The 18,060-nt window shown below is 39.1% G+C and overlaps 2 protein-coding genes across 3 annotated transcripts in view; one reads left to right on the forward strand and one right to left on the reverse strand.

Annotated features, from left to right (window-relative positions):
• POMP (proteasome maturation protein) overlaps positions 1 to 18,060 on the reverse strand; it is a 138,661-nt gene that overhangs the window by 70,771 nt on the left and 49,830 nt on the right. The gene's annotated exons all lie outside the window — the stretch shown is intronic.
• The window catches only part of FLT1 (fms related receptor tyrosine kinase 1), a 118,135-nt gene that overhangs the window by 25,494 nt on the left and 74,581 nt on the right, over positions 1 to 18,060 (forward strand). For both annotated transcript variants that reach the window (XM_082043209.1, XM_082043210.1), the window contains exons 4-10: positions 1,335 to 1,459; positions 8,993 to 9,155; positions 9,241 to 9,377; positions 10,903 to 11,077; positions 12,983 to 13,100; positions 15,100 to 15,269; positions 15,677 to 15,836. In XM_082043209.1, coding sequence (XP_081899335.1) covers positions 1,335 to 1,459; positions 8,993 to 9,155; positions 9,241 to 9,377; positions 10,903 to 11,077; positions 12,983 to 13,100; positions 15,100 to 15,269; positions 15,677 to 15,836 — 1,048 coding nt within the window. The remainder of the gene's footprint in view (positions 1 to 1,334; positions 1,460 to 8,992; positions 9,156 to 9,240; positions 9,378 to 10,902; positions 11,078 to 12,982; positions 13,101 to 15,099; positions 15,270 to 15,676; positions 15,837 to 18,060) is intronic.

Here is an 18,060-nt window from a genome sequence, read left to right on the forward strand (position 1 = left end):
CCTGCAAAGAAGATTTGGAGCCAGAGCCTGTGGCTTGAGCCCCTCTTTGTTAAGCAACCCAAACAATAGCAGTAGCAGCAATGTTCCCTGTTCCCAGCGCAAGCTATTTATGACAATGTCCTTTGTTAAAAGGATTGTTCAAGGGACGGTAAATTACTCTGCCAAGCTTTAGTTATTGAGTCAAGCAGAATGAATGTTTTCCTGGCATTTTCATTTACCTTGTCACTTACAAAAGAGACATATAGGTATTGTGATAGTGGGAAGCACAAGAATAATTAACTCTTGCTAGTCTGTATTCTCGGTGTTGAAAATATGGCTGGATAATCACGGTAGATTCTTTCTGCTGGTGAAGTCAACATTTTTTCCATCCATTTCCTTGCAGACAGCAGGGACGTGTAGTCTTTAGGTCTTTCCTGATAAGTGAATTTCAGTCATAGAATGTCCTGAGTTGCAAGGACTCACAAGGATCATCTAGTCCAACTCCTGCCCCTGCACATGACAACCCCACAGTTCACATCATGTGTCTGAGGGTGTTGTCAAGTCTCTTGAACACTGTCAGGCTTGGGGCTGTGACACCTCCTTGGGGAGCCTGTTCCAGTGCTCCACCACCCCCTGGGTGAAAAACCTTTTCCTAATGTCCAACCTAAACCTCCCCTGGCACATCTTCCTGCCGTTCCCTCGGGTTCTGTCATTGGTCACAAGAGAGATCAGCACCTGCTCCTCCTCCTCCCCTGTGAGGAAGCTGTAGCCACCATGAGGTGTCCCCTCAGTCTCCTCTTCTCCAGGCTGAACAAAACAAGTGACTTTAGTTGCTCCTCATACGGCTTCCCCTCCAAACCCTTCACCAACTTCGTAGCCCTCTTCTAGACACTCTCCAGTAGCTTTATAACCCATTTAAACTGTGGTGCCCAGGACTGCACACAGTGCTCCAGGTGAGGCTGCACCAGTGCAGTCCCTTCCCATCTAATTATTTTTCCTTGTGATAATAAAATAGAAATGGCCTAAAATAAGAAACACATCTCTGAGCAGTAGAGATACTGCTGTCATGGGAAAATTGTACTATAAACTCTCCTGGATTTTAAAGGAGATACCAAAGTACTGCTATTGATATTGAGTGATGTTTGGTTGTTGCTTTTTTTTTTTTTTCAAATATTCAATAGTATTTTGCTAAGCTTGTTTAGATGACAATAAACATAAGAGTGATTTGAGGACTTGGTCTAGCTTTCATTACAAACAGGATTAGTCAGTTCCTTCAAGACTGTATGCACCATTACAATTTCTATAAACTGTCTCAAGGGATCAGGTATTAACCTTTTCTTTTTCTTCTCTTGCAGATACAAGCAATCCATTTGTAGAAATGCACAGTGATATACCAAAAATAATACACATGATTGTGGGAAGAGAAATGATCATTCCATGCAGAGTCACAGCACCAAACATTGCTGTTACTTTAAAAAAGGTACCTCAAGCCAAGCATGCTCTGAAGGTGTTATCATGCTTTTTGTTTGTTTGTTTGTCTACTACTATTGTAGTGCTTTTGAAATATTGCAACAATTTAGTATTTCTTAAACAAGGTTTTTGGGTGTCAGTGTGTTTTGAAATATTTCAGCTCTGAAGGCTTAATCTCATATGTCACAGAAGGGCTTCCTTAAGTTGCTTATATTGGATGAGAGTTTTCTGAAGAAATTTAAACTTTTAATACCATTTTATTAAATTTTTACTGGCAAATGTTTCTTAAGCCCAGGAAGTTTTTTTTTGTTAGGAGAAGAGACTTCCTCCCACATCTTCCCCTGCCCTTCCTCCCCTTTCCTCTTCTGTCCTCTGGAACAGCTGGTCCCTGGAGACTTGCTGGGGCTGTACAAGGATCTCTGCAAGCCTTTGCCCTTCCTCAGTCCCACCACTGACTTCGCTGCTTCCTTTTCCATATGAGTGCACTTATCATCAGACAGGGGAGGGCTTCTCATTGTAAGGAAACTCATGCAGGGTTTGAGATGATGAGGGCAGTTTTAGAAAATCTAGACATTTTTAATGTTTTGGGGAAACCATTTATTTCTTAGGTTCCTTGAGAGTTACACAGACAGCTAACTGACCTATATACCTGTAGTAAAGTGCTTAGTACCAAGACAGAGAGCAGCGCTTCTTTTTTTTAAGTTCATTTGTTTGGCTTAGTAATGAGGTGAAGGTGCCGGTGATGTTTGGTTTCTAAATAAAGGGAGTTTTGTACATAGCAGCATAAATGTTCATCATTGTTACAAGGAAAATAAATTTGTCTTTTTATAGAATAGCATGCAATTGCCAAACAGTACCACCCTAAAATGCCTATCTAGATCAATACAAGTCTTTGATTCCTCTTTGGCTGTAGAGTTTTACACAAGCCACAGACTTGATCTGGTTTTTTAACATGATCTAGAGGTTTACAAATGCTATCCAGCACTGCTTTGCTGATATAGATACTGATTTTGCCTCTTGTTTTCCACCTGTCAAATCTCATGAAAGAAAGCAAAATACAGAGAAAATAATCTGATCTAGGATGCTACTGTGTGTGTATACAAACACGCACAGGGTTCTCCTGCAAGGAGTGCACCATGAGATTCTGTGGCTGTAGAATCAAAAGTAAATGAGATGTAGTTTTCCATAGGGTGGATTTGTGAAGTGGGAACTTATGATGCCCATCTACAAGAAGTGCCAGAAGGACGATCTGGGGAACTACAGACCTGCCAGTCTAACCTCAGTGCCATGGAAAGTAGTGGAGCAGATTATCCTGAGTGACATCAGATGGCACATGCAAGAAAACCAAGTTATCAGGCCCAGTCAACGTGGGTTTATGAAAGGCAGATCCTGCTTGACCAACCTGATCTCCTTCTACAACAATGTGACCCGCCTAGTAGATGAGGGAAAGCTGTGGACATTGTGTACTTAGACTTCAGTAAAGGCTTTGACACTGTATCCTACAGCGTTCTCCAGGAGAAGCTGGCAGCTCATGGCCTGGATGGGTGTACTCTTCGATGGATAAAGAACTGGCTGGAGGGCTGGGCCCAAAGAGTTGTGGTGAATGGACCCAAATCCAGTTGGCAGTGGTCATCAGTGCGGTTCCCTAGGGCTCAGTATTGGGGCCAGTTCTGTTTAATAACTTTGTCAGTCATCTGGATGAGTGGATTGAGTGCACCCTTAGCAAATTTTCAGATGACACCAAATTGGGTGGCAGTGTTCATCTGCTGGAGGGTAGGAAGGCCATACAGAGGGATCTGAACTGGCTGGATTGATGGGCTGAGGTTGTATGAGGTTTAACAAGGGCAAGTGCCGAGTTCTGCACTTGGGTCACAACAACCCTGGGCAGCGCTACAGGCTCAGGGAAGAGTGGCTGGAAGGCTGCCTGGCAGAAAAGGATCTGGGGCTGTTGATTGACAGCTGGCTGAATATGAGCCAGAAGTGTGCCCAGGTGGCCAAAAAGGCTGAGAGCATCCTGGCTTGTATCAGGAACAGTGTGGCCAGCAGTAATCATCCCACTGTACCCACGCTGGTAAGGCCCCATCTTGAATCTTGTGTTCAGTTTTGGGCCTCTCATCGTAAGAGGGACATTGAGGTACTAGAGAGAGTTCAGAGAAAAGCAATGAAGCTGGTGAGAGGTCTGGAGCACAAGTCTTACAGGAGCAGCTGAGGGAGCTGGGGCTGTTTAGCCTGGAGAAAAGGAGGCTGAGGGGAGACCTTATCGCTGCCTACAACTACCTGAAAGGAGGTTGTAGCACGGAGGGTGTTGGTCTCTTCTCCTAAGTAGCAAGTGATAGGACAAGAGGAAATGGCCTCAAGTTGCACCAGGGGAGGTTTAGATTGGATATTTGGAAAAAATTCTTCATGGAGAGGGTGGCGAAGCAGTGGAACAGGCTGCCCAGGGAAGTGGTAGAGTCACCATCCCTGGAGGTGTTTAAAAGGTGTTCTTAAGAACATGGTTTAGTGCAAGTTAGGTTATGGTTGGACTCGATGATCCTGGGGGTCTCTTCCAACTGAAATGATTCTATGGTTCTATTTGGGCATTGTATTGTAGCATCTGAAATTTCAGCATATTAAATTCCTGACTGTCAGAATTCAGGTTTCTCTCTCATTAAACAATATAAGATTTTTTTTTTCTCCTTATTTGGAGAACATTGAGACATGTCTACTCTCTGGTTCTGTATCAACTTTCCTTTAGCTTGGTCTTGTGGTGTAAGATACATCTTTACACCGTCAAAAACAGATGTAATACTCTGGGAAGGAGAAAGAGGAGGTGGAGCCAAGTCTTGAAAGAAAGCATTGGTTGCTTACATGTTTTGCATTCCAGGAAAAATTAATCCCAGAAATTCCTGAAGTATGTAAGCTACAATGTATTACATCATATCTTTTTTTATCATCTGTGACACCCACGTATGAAGATTCCAGCAAGTTTTTGCTCACATAGCAATTAAAAGATGTTTTAAATGCATTTCACAGCTGCAGGCAAACTACTTCAGGAGAGACGGCAAAAGCTCTTATGTGTTTTCCATTTAGCAACAAAGGAAGAAGTCAGTGTCCCCATAATGCAATCCTCTGGAGCTAGAAAGAAAATTCCAGCATTAGAGTAATTAAATTCTGCATTCTATAGTCTCAGAAAAACAAAATATAGAATATTTTGGTAATTTCTCTCTTCTAAAAGGACTCATTGGGACAGTTGCATGAACACTGCCTGCAGCGTTTTGTTCCTTTGCAGTGCTATTTCTTAGTTTTAGTGGACCAGTGTGGGGAAGTTTTATTGTCCATCTTCAACACTACAAATTATTTTTTTACTAAAACTGCATCTTTACTGTAGTCAACCCTTTGAGGTACTGTGTTTCTCTAACTTTCAGGCTGAACATCTGTGCAAATTAGATTCTTTAGCATGGCAATCATATACAACGTGGGAGGAGTCTTGAAAATCAAGAAGTTAATAAAACAGGGATTGGGAAATGGGGTTGGAGCTTTTCATTCCTATTTCAAATCCAGCCTTCAGGTCCTGTTATAATCTATATTTGGAACAGCTAATGGCCCTTTCTCTTCTTCATCATATGAAAACCTGTGGAATAAATTCATAGTTTTGATCTAATGCTTAATAGACAGATATCCGGAGCCTCTGAAACCATCATTCCTATCAATATGATTTTGGCAGCCTCATTTAAGATACCTAAAATCAGACAAACCCTATTGCAAATAAAGTATACATTTCTCTTGCCTCTTCATTTGGGCTTATCTTGCTAAACAGAGAAAGCATCACCTTTTGGTACAATGCTTTGATCCCTCTGTTTATTCTTATTTTGATTTCTCTGTCATAAATTCAAAAATGACATTCACAGGAGTAAAGGTAAATGAGCTTCTGCATAAGAAATGAAAAAAGTCAAAAAAAACCAAGTATGCTGAGAGTCACACACTTGGACAGTCTGAATTCTTGATAATACCACCTCATCCTTCCCAGATTAATGGAAGAAGAGACATGAAAGACAAGTATTCAAAACTCTAATGTACATTTTTACTATACTTTCAGCTGGCTCTTTCTAACACAATCTGCTTTTGGAGACACGGGGAACCACAGCTTGACTACCTTGTGGTAGTACTGTGTTAATGTTACCAGGTACCAAAAAGGCTCAGTGATTGGTGCTGAGCAAATAAGGAGGCACAGCTTATACCAAAAGAAACTGAAGCTTAGTTAGAAACAAAATACAAAGAAGATGAAAGGCCAAGACTGCACTGGGATCCACAGTGATGTGGTTCATGCAGATAAGTATGTAGACAGTAAATTCCATGTTTACTGCAGCTGTCGCAACACGTTGATTCTTTGAATGCTTCTGACTATCTGCTGGTACCCATCTGTAAGCTATTATTTTAGTTGGATTTATCCTCTGCTGCTTCAGGGGAGATCTCACTGTTCCAGCACTCTGTTTCTTCACAGGTTTTCTGCTTCTCTCTGTGTTGACCAAATGGCCAATTTTTTTGACAAGGCCCTGAACTACACTGGCCCTGCTCTGTGTGTGGGATGGACCAGTTGACTTCTAGAGGTCCCTTCCAACCTAAATTATTGTATGATTCTGGGATTCTCTGTCCTGTACCATCTTTGCAGTGATCATCATGGTGATGATGCTGTGTCTCTAGGTGGTTGCCTGGAAGTTGGTTTAGGGCAGAGCAAAGCAATCATGCTTCTCTGAGAGTGGGAAACAGGTCATCTGAACCAGTGGGGCTGGCAGGGGAGAACAGCGTGGAGGAGAGTTGGGTAAGAAACCAAAACAAGCAAGGAGAGAGCATTGAGCTGTGAAGGGCCATTGGGGTGAACACACAGCCTCCACTCCTGGTTTCTTCTGAGACAAAATCCTAGTATTTCCACCCTCTGAAAGGGGCTTGTTGCAGCATCTTGTTTCCCCGACTTAGCCAGAGACAAGCTGTGTCACAGTGATCTTTCACTAGTCATAGACTTCAGTTTTCTAAAGTATTCTGTGCAATAAATATAAAACATCAATTTATGCTCTCATGTGTGAGTGTGTGAAACTTTTTAGTCTCAACGTTGCAAAAAACTACACAAAAAGATGTAACTCTAGCTGGTTTTGAGGGGTGTCAGCTAAGTAAACTGTGCAGGCAAAGATATCCCTCCAAGGCAGGTGAGCCTATTGTATATACAGACAACCAACAACATTCGGTGTTGCAAAGCAGGATCATATTTATTAGATGAGAACTTTATTTACAAGACCCAGACACTTCTGGGTGTTTTGGTTACTTTCCCATTCCTGCAGTAAGGCTAATATAAATTCAGTAATCCATCAATGAACTAATTAATGTGAAGTTAATGCCTTCCCTTGGAAATGTCAGTCTAGGGAGGCTCTGAAGCTCAGACTTGTCTCTTTCTTCATGGTCTGTATGAAAATCCATAGAGGAATATGCTCAGAAATAGTTTGATTTCCATGAAAGCAGCAAGAGGATAAATTCAGTTGAAACCATGGAAAGCAAAATTATGATCTAATTTAAACCAAAGCCTGAATATTTGTTTTATTTAGAACAGGAATGGCAATGGATCTCTTAGAGTCCGAGATACTGCTGAATGGTAGCCAGCAGTCTATAAAGTAATGGGTTTTATTTGTATGTGTGTGTAACACACATTTCCCCTGCAACTTGCATGCTTATTATAGCATCTTATCAGCAGTTGTAAAGATAAGGAATTCTACCGCAACATTTTGTGCTCTGTAATTACTGTTCATTTGATTCACCGTGCAAGAGATGAGTGGAGGTGATCTCAAGGGCAGCTCTTGGTGTGCACTGAGCAGGCAGCATCAAGGGTGCCATGTTTTGGAGAGATGCTGTACCATGCAGTGAGGTGCTGGGCGGCCATGATTCCCCCAGTCTCTGTCAGCCTCTGGCAGCCACACATGCTGGGTTTGGCTGTAGAAAGGAGAGGGCTGGCCAGCATACAAGTCCTCTGCTCAATTAAAGGGGAAGAAAGAGAAGAAGGGGACATAGTGAGACTGGGTGCACAGTGAGAGGTGATGGGCTGCAAGGTGCTTAGTTGACACAGAAGTCTTTGCTTAGGGAACTAATTCATTAATTCACTCAAACTCTATGTGCCATCTTTAAAAATATGTTTTTATTGTGAAAGCAGGCTTTGTAAAAGTAGAGTCACATCCAGGCTTTATACTCGTGGCTGATCTCTGTGTTATCCAAATGGTGGCATTTATTCTATCAATAAGGCATAACAAAAAAGATGATGTGAACAAAAAAGAAGTCTTGTCTAAGCTTCAATGCCTATGTCATGCTTTGTTTTTTAAGGTTTTCTTGATACCTTATTAAAATGGGGCTTGAAACTCAAAGGATAGTAATGTAAAATGTAATTTTTACTGCTGACAAAGTGAACACTTGATCCCATGTGGCAATATTTTAGCCTGTATTAGATTTCAGGTCTTAAATTTAAAAACACTTGATGGCTTTATGCTAATCACTTGTTGGGTCCTCAACTTCTGAGAGATTTAGAAATGCCAAATTTTTAAAATGTGCTGAATACTTTTTTTCTGTGGAAAAGTGATGTATTTAGTGTTTCAAGATGTCCTCTCAAAATCCCTAGTCAATATGACTTTCCTCATTCAGTATGATCAGAAGTTCCCAATAAAAGTACCCAAGGAAGTTGTGTGGCTTTAAAATTTACACTTCATATTGTACATAATGACTTAGAGATGTGTATTCTGTGACTTGTCAGCTTTGGAACTGCCATTCTTGTCCTTAACCTTTTTTTTTTTTTTTTTCTTTTTTAAACAGTCCAGTCCTTTAGACATCATAAAAGTGAGAAGCATCAGATTGGATCCTGGCAGGAGTTTGTTAAAGCCACAAATTGACAGCAAATTAAGTCCATTTGTCACCTCCTTTCAAAAATCTGTATTTGTGTCTCATTGGTGAAACCAGGATACTTAATTGCAAAGGTTTGCCAAGATGAGCACTTTAGCTGCCAAACAGGAGCCAACAGAATAGGAGCCCAAGCACTGAGGCTAATGACAGTGTCAATCTATTGTGTCATAAATTACATCCTGTTATAAATGATGAAATCTTGGAAACAAATAAAACATTCACATACTTCACCCAGATTTTTCCTCTGTTTTGTGATGAAAGTCTGACTTGAAAATACTGCATAATTAAATGTCATCCTTTCTAAATGTCATCCTTTCTACTCTGATTGGCATTTTTAGGCTGTTGGGTTTTTTTTTTTCCTATTCCTTTTTATTAAGCTGCTTTGATTAGGCAGGGATATCAAATTCATTTTCACTAGGGGCCGCATCAGCCTCAGGATTGCCTTCAAAGGGCCAAATGTAATTTTAGGACTGTATAAATGTAACTACTCCTACAGGCTTAAAATTACATTCAGCCCTTTGAAGGCAAACACAAGGCTGATGTGGCTCCTGGTAAAAATGAGTTTGACATCCCTGTATTAAAGAGTAGCATGACATGAGTTGTTTCTATGATGTGTGTTTGATACTTCCAGATTCCACGTGAAACCCTAATTCCTGATGGCAAGACAATAATTTGGGACAGCATGAAAGGCTTCAGAATACCCAAGGCAACCTATAAATTCATAGGACTCCTGAGCTGTGAGACAACCATTGGTGGACACAAGTATAGCACAAAGTACCTAACACACCGAGAAAGTAAGTAGTGTTCTCCACTCATCTTTGCATTAGGCACTCTGCCCTGGCGATGTTATTCACTTTTCTTTCTCTTCATCACATACAGCCAACACAATTTTTGATGTCCAGTTAAGCACTCCGCGTCTTGTCAAGCTGCTGAAAGGTGACAGCCTGGCAATTAACTGCACTGTCACCGCAGCTTGGAACACCAGAGTGCAGATGACGTGGACTTATCCTGGAGAGGTGAGTGCTGTGGCTGAAATAAAGAAACCAGGGTTTTCCCATAGATCACACTGCTTCTAGCATCTCAGGAGGAATTTTGCCTCCAAATGCTTGCCATGCTTCACATTCCATTGTTTTGACCCTTACTGACATGTCTTTAAATATTTCTCTTTTTTTTTTTTTTTTTTCTGGTGCTTAATTGCATGAGGGAACATGTTCACATGGTGTACTTTGGTTATACTGCATAATCATGAGCAAACACTAGAATTGTTTCATCCCTGGGAGCTTCTTTTCAATCTGGAGAAATGTTAGAAATTTATCTACACAGGCAAGGGCTCTCTCTTGTGACAAAATTTTTCAGTGAGTTGCTCTTTCTCAGCATAACCATTTAAAAGACTGGCAGACAGTCAGGCACCCGACTCAAGCATGTTTAGAAAAGATATTTTGATTTAGCTAGCCAAAATCTCATTTGTTAAGTGTCACATGAACAATCCTCTTGTTTTGACAACCACAGGAATGATCTTGAATGTGCTTCTCCTCCCCCCGCATTGGGAGCATCCTCATAAATACTTGTCGCTTACAGAATAACTGCCAGGGAGTCCGTGTAAAGCTGATAAGAAATTTTACATTATTTTAAGGTTTACAACTCCCATTCCTTTCATGTCAGTTTGATTTATGCTGGTGATTCAAGTCAAGAACATTTATTATGTCACTCATTGTACATAATCACAAGCTGAAATTATGATTACATTATATAGGGAAGATTAATGCAATCATTTATTGCACACTGTAGCCATTTTCCCTGGCATTTTTTCATCTCAGAAATAAACAACTTAGCAACAAGAAATGCTCCAAATATATTACGTTACTCATTGCTCCCTTACCAAGCCGTAGCTGAGCACCACACTTGTGAAATTCTGCTTTGTTTTTATTTGGATGATAACTGAAGGGTGCTCAGTGTTTGTAAGACACCAGTGATGTCCTGGGTTAAATAAACTTTGATGCCAAAGGCTGAGGGGGAGTTGCAGGAAATAACTCCTCAGACTCACATTATCTTCAGTTCCACCCTGTTATTCCCTTGCCAAATCTAGTTCCTTTTCTGTTTATAGCGTTTCCAGAATTCTCCCCTCTTCTTCTCTGCCCTCTTCTTCTATACATCCACTGCTTATGGATGCTGAATCCAGACACCAAACTGTGTGCTTCACATCACAGCTTTGGGGATTTTTATGAGCAATGCTGGACAAGGACCAACGTGGAGCTGGGTTTGTTGCTGTGGCAGGCTGTACAGAAGGGATGATCTTCATTTGGAAAAAACTAGTTTGGGTGTTATCACAACTTTGGTGAAGATAGGAATGAATCGCTATGCTACTTTTGATTTTTATTTTTGACCCTCTGGAAGTGTTAGGTATATTTTGTATGTCAGTGCTGCCCAGAGGGATCTGGATTTTTTTATTAGGGTATGGTGGCAGTATTGTAAAATAAAAATTTTAATAATAATGAAAATTGGTTTGATTACACTCTTACTTGTTGATTTTTGCTTTCATAGGCACAGAAGAGAGGTTCTATAATGCAGCGCATTGACCAGAGGAATATAGAAGCCAACATTTTTTACAGTATCCTTGTTGTTGACAAAGTGCGTGATATTGATAAAGGTCAATACACCTGTCACGTTAAGAGTGGGCCATCAATCAAGGCTGTTAACACAACAGTCATTGTTTATGGTAAGAAATGTTGCAGATTTGTAGAATACTGAGTGCTCATCTACCAAGCTCAGTCATACAATAACTTTACACCTTGACACAAAATGGAAGTGAATTTATTGCATCTTTATCACAGTCAGAAAAAGGAGGGAGACAAAAGGCAATATGTGCCTTTTCTTCCATGACTGGTTTGTATTGTTGGCAGCAGATATGTTAATATTCAGTTTGATCACTCTTGTTTGCTAAATACTGTCCTCAGCCAGTTCCAGCAGAAGCAATCAGTTAAACTATAGTTTGCAAAAAACCCACATGTACAAGCTGAACTTAAAAAGAAGAATCTAACTTCATCTTCTATGGTACTTATTTATTATTTTCTATGAAAAATGAAGAATAAATCGATACACTGCCTCTGCGTGAAGCAGGTAGCTGCTAGACTGTCCAAAATAATGAAACAAGCACAAGATACTGCAACTCAGGAGTGTGGTTTTGCAGTGAGAACCTTGAACAAGTTCCCTATAGTCTTCCTGGGCCTTCTGTGAAACCTGGGGTTTCTGGGGTTATTTCAAATATATGTGAATTATGACTTTTGTGCATTGGGACTACTATGAAAAGTTACCTTCTTTGTGGCATCCTGTTACAATTAGGACTATCCGGGATCTTTGAAGCATTATTGGTATTAAAGACCAAGCCATTTGTGGGTGTCCTCTATGACAGATGACACATTATCAGAATATTGATTTGTTCCTTATTTTCAGTTATCTAAGTTTTGCCTTGTATCTGGCAGTGTGGACTAAGCATTCCATCTTGGTATTCTTGGTATTCTTTCAGTTCTTTTTCTTTCTTTAAGCCTTGAACTAGGTCACTAGGAACATAAGATGAATCATGATAACGGCTTCTTATATTCTTGAACAGATAAGTCTGAAGCTATCAGATATTGATTAAAATTAAAGTCAGAGAAGCTGGAACTGCTGAAGTTAGCTTGTAAACTCTTATTTACATGAGTATGAGTATTCATACATAAGTATGAATAAGTATTTGCAGAACTGGGGTTGTATCTTTAAAGTATAACCCGACTTGCATAATTAAACCACTGATTCATCTTATGCATGTTATTTTCAATGTATATGATAAGCGATTGAATATTGCACCTGTTTAATAGATATCCAACATTCTTTTGCAGTGCATAATGTGAGTAAATATTGCACTATAGACTCTATCAAAAAGACACTCAAACAATTGTTTATGTTTTGAATATTTTATTTTGCTTAAGTGCAATTTGGGTAGTGAGGGAGAAGGAGGTTTCCTAATGTATTGTAGAGTATTGTGTTTTATCATCTCTGATAAAACCCATCAACTTGCCAGAGAATTTGAAATATGGGGCAATACAACTGGAAAAGAACAAATTCCAGCAGGTTGAGATTGTTCTAATGAAGTGATAAAGATTTGTTTGTTTGATGAAACAGCTGTTTACCGACAATACAGAGAGTTTCTCTGAAGATCCCTTAAATCCTCTCTGGCAGAGTATTTTCTTTTGGAACATTCATTGATTCTCAGCCTTTAGGGGTGGAGGGGTCATCTGCTCATCTAGTTCAGCTTCCCATGTACCACGAATTACCTTATCTCTTGTGCTGAAACAAGTGCCTTTTTTTCTGACTGAAGCACAATGTGAATTTTGGCTAGAGCATATCTTCTCTAGGCAGATTCATGACCCGGGAATTGTATCTCAGTTTCTTGTGTATTTCTGGTACTCTTCTCCATATTTTATAGATCTCCAGGAGGCTAGGTTTTATTCTTCCTGTTGACATTTGGGAACACTGAAATTATAAAAGATAATTTTTATTTGTTTTCCTGTTCTCTTTAGCAGAGCAACTGTTTCTAAAGACTGACAAACAGTAATAAAGGTGCACTCTTTTTCTTTTGTTTAAGATAAAATGTTCATTAATTTGAAACGTCGAAGAAAAACTGCGCTGGAGGCTGTAGCTGGAAGAAAATCCTATCGTTTGTCAATGAAAGTGAAGGCATTTCCCTCTCCAGAGGTTATATGGTAGGACAACAGTTACTTCCACATATGCACACTCAACCTCTTCTTAGGTGAAAAATAATATCTAGGTAAAATATTTAGAAAAGAGCCCTTGAAGATGGCAACAAACTGGAGACAATCCAGTTGTGGAGTTTTATTAGAAGTTTCAGTGTTGTCCTGGGTTTTAACAATTTATGAGAACATTATTTCCATTTTGCACATGCAAAAAAGGAGGTCTGGAAAGTTTAAAGTTTAGATCTTCAAATATGTTACCTATGTCTCCTATTGAAATCAATGGACACTCTACAGCTAAATATCTCTTCCACCCATGACTGAAGTGTTGCATTCGACTTCACTCAGACTTAGATATGAGACCTGAACTTGCTTTTCAGACAGTAGGAGAAAGAAGAGGAGGCTTTCGTTAAAATAACTGACTAAGCTGAGTCATATAGACAAACACTATTAGAAAACCATATACGCTGATCTGCAGGTTGTAGACCTACTTTAGCGACTGGAGCATTCACTTGGCTCACATATACTGTGCTAAGTAATAATTTCAACCATGTTTTGTATTAACCCATACTATTTTTATATAAAACAATATTATCTATTCAAGATCTCAAGGTTTTTTTGTTTAAATCATTTTAAATACCAGTAGCTCTTGCTCAATTCATTGCGCTTTAACAAAGGGTCTATGACAAGACTGATTAAGAAAACAAACCATATATACATGAACAGTTGGAGTTCATGTTATTCACAGCCAGAAATCACTTTTGCTCCAAATGTTTTGTTTTACAAAACCCTTACATTTATAGCTCCACATGGAAAAGGGAGGAATGAAAGTGAAGCTGATGCTAGTCGTTAATACAATATTTTCTGTTTCTTTAATGGTTGGCTTGTTGACTACCATACAGAACCAAAACTTCTGAAATACAAAAAAAAAAATCCCTTTAAACAAGAATTTTTCTTTATTTTTTATTTATAACTGTGATGGTGGTCAAACACTGGAACAAATAGTCCAGAGAGACTGGGAAGTCTCCATCCTTGGAGCTGTTGAAAACCAGACTGAAAATGGTCTTGGGCAACCTGCTGACCTTGCTTTGACCAGGGGTTTGGACTAGATGATCTCCAGAGGCTCTTTCAGCCTCAACTATTCTGTGGTTCTGTAAAATACAGTGAAATGCCTAAATCCATAGTCCTTAGACCCAGTTTTTAGTGCTCCTCTAAGAACTGTAAGAATTTTCTGTAAATACTTACTAAAACCTGCGAATCATTTTAATTAAGTCCATCATCATAGTGAAACTCTGTTGCACTCTTCTACTAATGCTGTTTCAACCTTTGTACAGCAATCTACCAAAATGTGCTTTATGCTATATTTTAGCCTTTGACGAAAAATGTTGTGCTTTTTCAGGAATATGTGTGTGAGCAACAGTTAGTACTTTTTAGGCTGATTTTCTGTTATCTTTAAAAACATTCACTTGATAGCGGGGTATCTGATTCTTAAGTGCTTATCTAATCTACTTACTCTTCCTCTTCCTAAAATCACAGCTGTGCTTAGGCTACTGTAATACTTTGTCCCAGGATGTATTCTGAGGTCATAAATAAAGGGTCAGTGCTGGATGACACAACCTTCATTTGTGTGAATGAGTCCTAGACAAAATGGTTGTTTTCTAGACTAAATGGTGGCACAAGCATGAAAAACTGGGATCTTCAGAAAGAGTTGCAATTTTCAGCTACTCTCAAATGTTATAGAACCCTGTCAGATCCTTATCAATTTTAATATATAGAATGGTATTCTCCAGATTGCTTTGAAAAGATAAGTATACAAATTTATAAAGTATTTATAATTTGTATTTATCAGCAATCTTACTGTAAGGGAAGGATAACCCTCTGGTAAACAGGATCTCAGGTTGTAGATTCAATCTTTGCCCAAAGGTCAAGAAATGTTGTGAAACAAAATAACACAGGCAGTTAAAGCAACATTATTTCTCAAAATTTTGATTTCTGGAATTCTTTTAAACAGGTTAAAAGATGGGCTACCTGCTGCTGAAAAATGTGCCCGATACATGGTTAAAGACTATTCATTAATCATCAAGGATGTTGCTGAGGAAGATGCTGGAAACTACACTATAATTTTGAGCATACGACAGTGGAACTTGTCTAAGAATCTTACAGTCACTCTTACAGTAAATGGTAAATTTACAGCGTATTCCCATGCTTCTCCTGAACATGTAAATGCTAACTTTTCATTGAACTAGATTTTCGGTGATCTTGCACAGTTCAAGTTATAGTGGGTTTTTACTGACTGTCATAGGTCCAAATCCAAGGCCCATATGCAGGGCGACAGACACATCTTTGAATCAGCACAGACACTGGTTTTCATTAGAAGGGTTTCTGTCTTCCACGGTCACATACTTGTTCTTGATGACTTGAACATGTTACTAACCTCTCATCTGACCTGACTTAGACCTGCTGTTTTTCTTGGTTCTCCTGGGGATTTTTCTTATTACTCACTCTGCAGGAATGTAGTATTTTCATGATGGTGCAATACATTGGAAATGAGGTTGTTTAAACTGGTTTGCAATTTTTACCTTTTACAGTGAAGCCCCAGATATACGAAAATGCTGTGTCATCACTCCTTGATCCCAATCTGTATTTACTGGGCAGCAAACAAGTGCTGACATGCACCGTGTATGGTATTCCTCAGCCTAAAATTACGTGGATGTGGTATCCCTGTAGACAAAACCATTCTAAAACAAGGTAGGACAGCCTCCTTACTTCTATTTAGCATGTCTTTCCTTAATATTACATTTAAATATTTACTTCTGTACAAGAATAAAACTTGCCATGACCACTGCTTAGTTAATAGTTTGTATACTTTTAATCAATGTATTTTTTAGTAAACACGTAGGCACAATGCAATTTTTTTCTGCATAATTATTTGAAAATGGAGGGTAGAGTTGTTGTTTTGTTTTACCGTTTAGGTTTGTTTACAGTTCACTACTATTCATGCATGCAACATCCAGAGGTGATAATTGCTTTTTAATTTTTATGAGGGAAATCTTGCAGGCAATGTCTTGCAAAGTTCACATATTTTCTCATGGAGATTTCCATGCATTCGTCCATGCACGGTGATTCTGCAGTGTGGCTCCTTTTGAAATCCAACAGAAATAATCTTAAAGACTTCTTCCATTATAAAAGTAAAATCTCTCTTATCATACATTGATTCATAGATTCAGTTCAGCAAGACAAATGTGCCCAGTATTCCGCAGAAGATATTTAGACAGGGTAAAATATAAATGGCACCATAAAAGCTTACTTGATGCTGATGTGGCAGTTAACTAATCCTCTTTTATATTTAAGCTTTCTTTGGAACTCTGTTTCTTACGAGTTTGTGCGTTGACTCATTTGTCCAAGGCTCTTCCTGAATCATGAAATCTGACACAATCTTAATGATTAACACTCAACCTCTACAATGGCATTAGCATTAAGCTACTGTTGGAGGTTTAAACATGCAAGGTATTTGGATTGCTGCACCACAAAGTTATTTAAAAGCCTAACAAAAGTTTAGGAACTAACATTTCTCTCTTTCAGTCGTAATTAATAATTTTACATAGGATTTAACTTCTTCAACGTTTTAACAGATTTGTGTTTTAGTGACAGTCCAGCCAAACATTTAAGCACATGCTTGACTGCAGGGACACAAGACACCTCATTCAATTAAATAGGTCAAACATCGTATTTCAAATTAAGGGTGCTTGCAAATGCCTTGTGATCAGTGAAAGAGTAGTCAGCACTTTCTAGAAGCACACATAATGTTTCCAATTATGCCTCGCTTTGGGATTATGCTAATGGTTGGCTTTCTGTGCCATTGTCACCAAGAGGTGGCACTAGAAATCTCTTGTTTTGCTGGAATAGGTATAACCTGAAATTCTCCATTTTGAAGACAGGTGAGGGCTACATTTCCTTTATGTTACCTTCGAAGGACAAGTTACAAAATTCAAAGTATTAATTTATTTTTGCTTACAGGTTCAAGGTGTAAGAGAAAACACAACATCTTTTAGGTAGAGAAACCTTGTGAAAGGCATGCATGAAAATTTTCAGTCTTTTAGTTTCTTTCAAGTCTTTGTACATCTGTGCATGCTCTGGATTGAAATCATGGTGCAGCACTGATAAAAGAGTTGGTTCTTCTTTGGTAGCTGAGGTGGTGCTTGTCCATTGTCAAATATTTCCTTCTGTAAACAAGCACAGATCCGCACTATGGCACAAGAAAGCATGTCATGAGAAACAGAAATTAATATCCACAACCAGGTGTTTAATAATGTGCTAAACTATAGACTCAATTAAATGCTAATTAGAAGTGTATTTGAGCAGGTGATCAAAGGAGAAATGTAACAATTTGAATCAGCTTTTGGCTCTGTTACAAGGTTGTTTCCAGACTTGTTTCCAAATTGCCTTCATAATTGTTCTGTGACAATTCTCTTTAACCCCCTCCCCTTCCTTCTCCTTTAAATGCTCATTGAAGAAGTAGTCTGGAGAGCACCATTTTTCATGCTTTGCCTAAGAGGAGTGGAATGACTTCCCTCTGAGTAATATTATGTCAATTAACTATAACAGAAAGACAGAAATACCTGAATAATTACATTTTGTCTCCAGCTCTGGGAAGGGAGCAGAGTGGAATACCTCAGCAGCTGGCAGGCCTTTGCTCAGGCTGATGTCTGTGCAAGTTCAGGTGTTCTCCATGAAGAACTGGAGAACCCCTTAATTCCACCTATTTCACTATGCTTACCCCATCGTATGAGGGGACGTTTGCCTAAGCAACAGATTTAAAGTGTGTATACCTTGTACAGTGCATAAAAAAATCTATCTTATTCTGCCATTACAGCATTTCTTTGGATTTAGCTGTCCAATGTTAAGTTTCCAAGGCCAAAATGTTGCTCTGTTTGTAGCTGAGGATTGCCTGCTTCTGTGCACAGATGCACCT

This window comes from Streptopelia decaocto, assembly GCF_964273445.1.
Source record: "Streptopelia decaocto genome assembly, chromosome: 1".
Lineage (NCBI taxonomy): Eukaryota > Metazoa > Chordata > Aves > Columbiformes > Columbidae > Streptopelia > Streptopelia decaocto.